General features: G+C 33.9%; 1 protein-coding gene across 1 annotated transcript; it reads right to left on the bottom strand.

The window, feature by feature from the left end:
- Window positions 1-1,923: 1,923 nt before the first annotated feature.
- Window positions 1,924-2,862, bottom strand: LOC125408239 (olfactory receptor 7E24-like). The gene has a single exon (XM_048446360.3). The coding sequence runs from the start codon at window positions 2,860-2,862 to the stop codon at window positions 1,924-1,926; it is 939 nt and encodes a 312-aa protein (XP_048302317.3).
- Window positions 2,863-8,604: the final 5,742 nt, after the last annotated feature.

The raw sequence follows: 8,604 nt of genomic DNA, 5'->3' as shown, positions 1-8,604 counted from the left end.
TTTGTTAAATTTGGTTAAATGATTACTAATGCTGTTGATTTTTCTCAAAAACCAACTTTTCATTTCATTTATTTATTTTTGTTTCTATTTTATTGTTTTCTTCCCTAACTTTACCTATTTTATTTTTCTTCACTAATTTGTGGCTTGGTTTTGTCTTGCTTTTCTAAATCTTAAGGGAAAAAATCAGCTATTTATTTATTGTATTTCTGATTTGAAATATGAATGCTTCGAATTGTAATTGTAAACTTTCCTCTGAATTCATTAAATACCATAAGTTTTAGTATATGCTGTGTTTTCATTTTCATTTGGATCCCTGTTGGTAAAGAAATGTCACAAATAGAAACATGTTTACATCTTTAGCACCTGGTCACAGATTTTTCTAGAATTCAGATTTAAAATTTGTGCAGTTTCATAATATAATTTGATTCAATAAATATTAGAAGTAGATGGTTTGTGGATATTTTCTCTGTCTGGTAAAGTGCTAGAGGTGCAGAGGAAGCATACAATGGAAGCAAAAGATCTGATAACCTCTTACCTGTCAGTGCTGGATGCTGGCATATGACAAGAGTGTATCTGTTATTTTTGTGAATGTCAGTCAACTGAAAGATCTAGAAAGCTTATAATTGTTTTATTATCTTGTCTAGGATAAGGAATATTCAGTTTTTACTCTCATCAAGTTATATGTCAATATTAAGTTAGTCAATACTATTTTTGTTTACTATAAAGGGGTAAGAGGAGTTGGTTTAGTTTCAACATACAAAACATTTTGCATCTATTGATGAGATAAAATATTTCTAAAATCAGGAAAATGGTCATCATTTTTGTTGAAAACTAATATACAATTCCTCTATATCTATTTTTCTGAACATCAAATGTTAACAAATATTTTTGTTCAGAAACATATTGTCTTAGGGCTGCTATGGTGGTAATGAAATACAGTTACCATAAACAAGTTGGGGCTAATTTGATTATACATCCTCAGCACTATTCATTATTGAAGCAAGTTGTATATGAATTGAAAAGGTGCAGGAACCTGAGGGCAGAAGCTGATGTGAGTCCCTCAAGGGAATATTCTTACTGGTTTGCTTCTCATGGATTGATCAGCATGAATTCTCATAGTGAACAGTATCACCAGCCCAGGGATGCAAAGAACTGCTTTGAACTGGGTGCTTCTACATTGATCACTAATTAAGAAAATATCTTACATCCAGATATTATGGAATCAGTTTTTAAAATTGAGATACCCTCCTTTCAGATAACTATAGCTTGTGTCAAGATGACATAAAAAAAGACAGCTCACACATTAACATTTGCTATAAGACCACAAATGTGCTTTTATAATAAAATCCAAGACAGGGATATTAAGATATAAACTATTTCAAGTCTTTGAAATTATTCTATACATGTTTATTTAGATTTTACTGTTTCTTTCCAATTTTTATAGTGTAAGGTTTTTCATGGAAAGAATAGACAACTGTAAAAATTTTCAGTATCTCAGTTTGTTTACATTCACAATTTTCAGCAACTATCATTATCATATAACTCATAAGTTTAGTTTATCTCCCAAACTGAATTTTTGGGTGAATATAAAACAACTAAATTCAGTTGAGTATGGTGGTGTACATCTTAATCCTGACACTCAAAAAAAAAAGAGAGAGAAAGGCAGTTACAGAGTTTTCAGTCTAACGTGGCCAATATAGAGAGACCTTGTCTCAAAAAAATAAATGAATAAGTAAAAACAACTGAATTACTCTATTGTCATTCTAGTAAAATATCCTTTTATTTTGGATAAATAAGCATAAATTACAGTCATCAACCTTTAGAAGCAATATGGATCCAATGAGACAGAATCCACAGTTCTAGGTGCTTAATTTTTCTAAGTTTTCCAACTTGCATCTTAAATTAAATGTATGGTACCTGTTATTAAATAACACAAAAGTGGAGCCTTTTTAGGGAACTGCTAATGTCCTGATTCCTCAGGCTATAGATGAAAGGATTCAACATCGGAGTGACCACAGTGTACATTAATGAGGCCACCACATTGTTTCCAGAAGAGTGAGACAAAATTGAACCAAAATACTCTCCAAGCCCTGTTCCATAAAATAAGAACACCACCGCTAGGTGAGACCCACAGGTGGAGAAGGCTTTGTACCTTCCACCTGAAGAGGTGATTCTCAGGATAGAAGAAATTATTTTAAAGTATGAGACAAGAATCCCTGATAAGGGAAAAACACCAAGTATGATGCCAATAACATAAGTGAGAATGCTATTATTAAATGTGTTGTTGCAGGCTAAATTTAGAAGTTGAGAAGGGTGACAGAAGAAATTAGTGATTTTCACATCTTTGAAACATTTAAGTCGTAAGGCAATGAAATTGTGAAGCAGGGATTCCAAAAGGCTCGCTAAAAATGACACTAAAACTAGGAAGCCACAGCGGCGAGGGCTCATAATTACTGTATAATACAGGGGGTGGCAGATGGCAACAAATCTGTCATATGCCATCACAGTCAGAAGCATACTATCCATACATGCAAAAGTGACAAAAAGAGACATCTGTGTCAGGCAGCCCACATAGGATATGACTGAACTGTGGATTTGAAGGTCTGCAACCATGTTGGGGACTGTGGTAGAAATGAAGCCAATGTCAGCCAAGGACAGAATGGAGAGGAAGAAGTACATGGGAGTGTGGAGGTGGGAATCAGAGCTGACAGTCAGAATGATGAGCAGGTTCCCAAGGACTGATATCAGGTACATGCACAGGAACAATCCACAGAGAATGGGCTGCCGTTCTGGGTCATCAGAGACTCTCAGAAGATAGAATTTTGAAACATGTGTGATATTTTGCATTTTTATTTTCATCATCACCTTTTTAAAAAGGAAAGAAATAATTGTAAAAAGAAAGCCAAATATAAATTCACTCCAAATTCTACATAATTTGAATGCTAATAATCTCATTTATGTTGTTCCATATTCTTATAGAAGTATTTTTGCAACTCACAAAGGCAGCCTTTCTTTATTTCTTCATGTGTTATTCACTTTCTTATGTGCACAAAAATTTTATCTACATTCATTTAAGCCAAGTTAGGAAACCATAACCAGTAGATAAAAGAGGTATATAGAGATAGGAAATAGAACGCACTCTATTTTGAAACCAGTAGAAGTAATACTATCCCCCTCTAAAGAAAAACATCATTCAAATTAAGCAGAAGATTAAGAAGTACACTACTCAACCACAGTTCATTCTACTAAGGATGGTATCGTTCCCTCTACCATATAATACATATATGCTATTTGGGAGCTGCAAATACTATATGCACAACAAATTAGTTAACACAATCATATCATATCTCCCAATATATGGGAGATTGAAGCAGAAGAAAAATCAAGGAGTTCCATTATTTTAGAAACAGAGGAGGAAACATTGGGAGGAGAGAAAGGCAGAAGAATTTATTAGGGCGTCAACACTGTCAAAGTCCATACTTTCCTTAAAAACATAATTATTAATTTCAACATTGTGTGCAGCAAATAGACAATAATAAGAATTTAAATTAGTATTTATTTCTCAGAATAACAAAAAACATTTTGAGACAGCCTGGGCTATATAGAAAGTGACTCTTTCTCAAAATAAAGTTGATAATTTAGACTCTTATAGCACTGCAGTGTGGCAGTTATTTCCAGAAATTAATTATCATTCTAACTTACCTTTTAGGTGGATGAGTTTTTAAAAAATTGAACATATAAGTCCTATTTTTGGCTTTGGTAATGCTCAATTTTTTTTATAAAAGTTGTTTAGCATGTTGAAGATAATTATATGATATCTGAGTCATTGACATTCACTGCTCCTGGATAATTAAAAAAACAATAAATCATATAAAGTTCATTTGAAAATTTAAAAATGTACATGCTTATTTACACTAAAACAAATAACATTATTTTGGGGGTTTAGTTGTTGCTGCTTTTCTTGGTAAATTCCATTTTAAATATTAACATTGTTGTATTTTCATGACAGCAAGACCTGTAACTTATATTTGAAATCCTTATAAAGCAAGGAAAGCCAACAAATTCAAGTCTAGATCATCTTATTTCTGTATTAGCATATTAAAAACACACTCTTACTGCTGTGTGGATGGTTGTCAACTTCATCCTTATCTACTTTAAAGGAAAGAGAACTGATTATTTTTGTTATATCACAGTATACAAATAAGGAGAAATAAACAACACAAATGAACTAATTTAACCCAACATTAAATCACATGTGCAAAAGATAAAAGGATAAAAAGAAGTTTGAACTTCCATGTGAATAATGTCATTCTCTTCATGTTTAAGACACACATAATTAACACCTACTGTGAATGGTTGTTGCATGAAAGTAGTTTGAAAATATCTTAGGAAAATGACAAGCAGTATTCAGTGTCATTAATCAATATATTTAACTGGAAATTTTTGCACATCCAGATATCCAGACTAGTGATATCAATAATGCAAATTCCAGAAGTCATATTTCAAGCCTTTAAAACATGTTAGTTTAGATGTACATATCACTGAGGTTTGAATGTTTATGTAGATATAGTGTGCTACCATTGCTGATAGTAACAACAAACAATATTTATTGAAAACTTTCTAAATGTCAGGAAATATGCAAGACAAAATTTCACTAAGATTGGATTTGAATAAACAGATTTGATATCTAGATACCCCTTCATAGGCTGACATTTTGTCATACCTGTGTAAAGTAGAATCAAATTTATTGGAATCAAATTTATTGAATAACATGTCTGAAACCTCACTTCAAATGCCATAGTCCTCTTAATAGAATAGATTATATCAGTATTCTCCCTGCTGCCTCCTCAAATTGGCAGGTTTGAAGACTTTTAATAATCCTTCTCATATCGACCGTATCTCATCATTCATTAAGTCAAGTGTCTCTTTCTGGGTCACGAAGAGGCAATGCAGATCTGAACATATCAGTCCTAGTGTCTTATTAAGGTCCACTCTTTGTTCCCTGGATAGATATAAATGAACTCAGAAGCTTCCATGGGCTGATTATTGACCATTCCATGGCCTTAGAGGTTTAATGCAGGAGCTAATAACTTCACAAATGGGATCAGGTTGTACCAGTCTCTTTGGAATTCATGACATTAATTGTGGAAGAACAGGAGAAAGTAAATATCCACAGTATGACTTTGAGCTCTATGGACTTAGGTTAAACTATTGTGTATGAAAGCCTGTATGTCATCCTATGTACATTGAAATTCTATACACTTTTTTCCATTATTGCCTAGGAATTTGATGAACATTTGTGATCCATCAATTTGTGCTGCAAAAAATGAGATTTACTAATTCTAGGCCCAGAAAATGGAGATTACATATGGGGACAAGGTACCCAAACTTCATATAATCATAAGTGTATGTACACACTTCCATGATATAAAATGGATTCACATTTTTGTGACTGTATCAACATGGTACGTATGAAACTTTTCATTTTTCCACATAGAAAATAATACTGACATCATTATTCAAAGAAGTGTTACAACCTTTAAATGACCATTAATTATTAAATTTCAAGTTGTAAATCTAATGTACCAAAATGAAGAATTTATAAACCTGCAGTTATACACCATCGCTTTTTTTTCCATACTACATTGGAAAGAATGTTTCGTGTTTTGAGGTGTCACTGTGCTAGAACAGAGTCTATTCAGGGCAATTTTGATGATCATTTTTTCAAGTTGTAGGTGAAGATATTAATGCTGTCATTTATGAACTCACCACTCTCAGAGCTGTAATTATGCCAAATTTGTCAAATTGAACAAGTCAAATACATGATTTCATTGAAAATGAAATATTTCTTTCTGGGCTTCCTTATACCCTACACATAACTACTGAATTGGATTTGATTTCTGCTAGATTATAAACTAATAAAATCAAACTGCATGAACCTCACTGTCTGGTTCCCAATGACATTCTGCCACCCCACTAAATCAAAGGAATATTATCTCATGCAGCTTCTGATACAACTATAGGACAAGTAGGTACAGCTATAGAGTCCCACATTCTATAGTCAACAAATTGAAGAATCAGAACGAAATTATATTTTTGATTAATGTATGACTTTGAAACCAAGTGAAAATATGTAATAATTAGCTGATTTTTTTTAGTTAATTACTAACTGGAAGGCTTTAACTATGAAAATGGACTATCAGTGTGAACATTGTCTCTAGCCTCCTCAACAGCTCAAGGTGAAGGAGATGGTGTTTGTTCTTTATATCATCTCATTTTCTTAAGAATTCATTTTCTTCGCTGTACCTTTGTTTTGATATATAATGCCAGATTCTCATGTAGCCAAAACTGGGTTGAAAGCAGCTAGGTAACCAAGAATGTTATTGAACTGTATTCATCTCTACATATTATAAGTGCTGGGATCAAAGATGTGCATCACCACATCTACCTTGCAATTATCTCTTTTATATTACTTTTGTTAACATTTTAATGAGAGGTACAATTATCATGATTCTCAAATGTTAAAACCAGTGTCATTAATTATTCCTGTGTTGTGCAAAGAAGTGAGTATTATATATCTTAAAAATAGTACATTGCAGAAATTTAAATATTTATGCTTAAGTAAAATTATTCTGCATTAATTTCTTATATGAAATGTCCTATTGTACACTGTGAATATGTGTTGTTTTTATTGGTTGATGAATGAGACTGTTTTGGCCTATGGCAGGGCAGAATATAGCTAGGTTAGAAATCTAAACAGAGATACAGAGAGAAAAAAGGTGGAGTTGAGAGAGTAGTTAGCACCTGTCAAAGGAGTAAGATGACAGAGAATTACAGGCAAAACATGGGCCACATATCAATTTACTGATGACTTGAAATGGGTTAATTTAAATGTAAGAGCTAGTTAGTAATAAGCCTGAGACATCAGCCAAATAGCTATAGCTAATATTAAGCTTCTGAGTAGTTATTTTATGGGGGACTGAGGAACTGGACAGGACATAGAAAAGCCTCCAACTATAAATTTTTACCACTGAAGCTCCAGACATCTGGTAGCAGCTCCCCTTATCTACAACAATCCCCACCAGGCACTTTCTATGTTCCATCCCCAAGTAATGAAGCCCTATAGACCAGGGAGCAGCCTCCCCACACCAACAACCACCTCCACCACAACTCTGACCAAAGGAGTCTTGGCCCAGATTTCTGTAAGAGAGGTAAGTGTCTGGATTCCCAGCAGCAGAATCCTGTTCTCCAGACCCTAGCCTTTGGAGAAACATCCCATGCCCCACCTTCAACTATCAAAACCCAGAGACCTCAGTGTAGCTTCCCCACACCTGAAACCATTCTCCCTACACCTATGACCATCAGAACTTTGGCCCTGACTACACCTAGAAAGGAGCCCCCAGAGCTACATCAACAACTTGGAGAGGCACAATTCTACCTGCACCAGAAGAAAGAGTGACCATATAGGCTGCATGTCCCACTTGCACCATTTAGAGAAAGAAAGATTTCCCCTGAAGCATAGGCTCCACCTCCACCCCTTGGACAAAGAGATGGAGATGTGCCAATATAATAATACTTTCAGAAAACTGAAGAGCAATATGCCAACAACTGAACCTGGTGGCCCTGCAAAGGCAGACCTGAAAATCCCAATACAAACAAACAAAAGAAAATGTCCTGAAATATGACATTAAGAAGATGATAGAGACCATTAAAGAGGAAATGAAAAATTCTTGTAAATAAATGGAGGAAAAGACAAAAAAAATGTAAGGAATCAATGAATGTCTTTTAAAAATGAAGAGAAAACAAACAGGTGAAGCACAAAAGTTCAAACAGTTCAAGAGTTGAAAATTCAAATAGAGACAACAAAAACACAAACTCAGAAAATTCTGGAAATCAAAAATCTGGGTAAATGAACACGAACTACAAATGCAAGTATAACCAACAGTTGACAAGAAATGGAAAAGAGAATCTCAGGAGTTGAATACAGTAAAAGAAATAGATTTATCAGCCAAAGAAACGATTACATCCAAAAAATCCTTAACAAAAAATATCCAGGAAGTCAAAGATTGTGAAGCCTCAAGAAGTTCTTTTATTGGACAGGATTGTTTTGGCTATCCTGGATTTTTTGCTTTTCCATATGAAGTTGAGTACTGTTCTATCAAGGTCTCTGAAGAATTTTGCTGGGGTTTTGATGGGCATTGTATTGAATATGTAGATTGCTCTTGGTAAGATTGCCACTTTACCATGCGAATTCTGCTTACTGAAGAGCATAGGATATTTTTCCATTTTGTGGTGTCTTTTGATTTCTTTCTGCAAAGATTTAAAATTCTTGGCATACAAGTCTTCCACTTATTTGGTTAGAGTTACTCCAAGATATTTTATGCTATCTGTGGCTATTGTGAAAGGTGTTGTTTCTCTGATTTCTTTCCCAGCCCTTTTCTCATCTATGTACAGGAGGGCTACTGATTTTTTTTTTAGTTAATCTTGTATCCTGCTATGTTTCCTCAAAGTGTTTATGAGTTGTAGAAGTTCCTGGGTAGAATTTTTGGGACTGCTTATATAAACTATCACATCATCAGCAAACAGTGAGAGTTTGACTTCAAC

The sequence above is a fragment of the Myodes glareolus genome, chromosome 4 (genome assembly GCF_982192425.1).
Source record: "Myodes glareolus chromosome 4, mMyoGla1.1, whole genome shotgun sequence".
NCBI lineage: Eukaryota > Metazoa > Chordata > Mammalia > Rodentia > Cricetidae > Myodes > Myodes glareolus.
The sequence above is the reverse complement of the archived record's forward strand: the minus strand, read 5'-3'. Positions and strand labels throughout refer to the sequence as shown.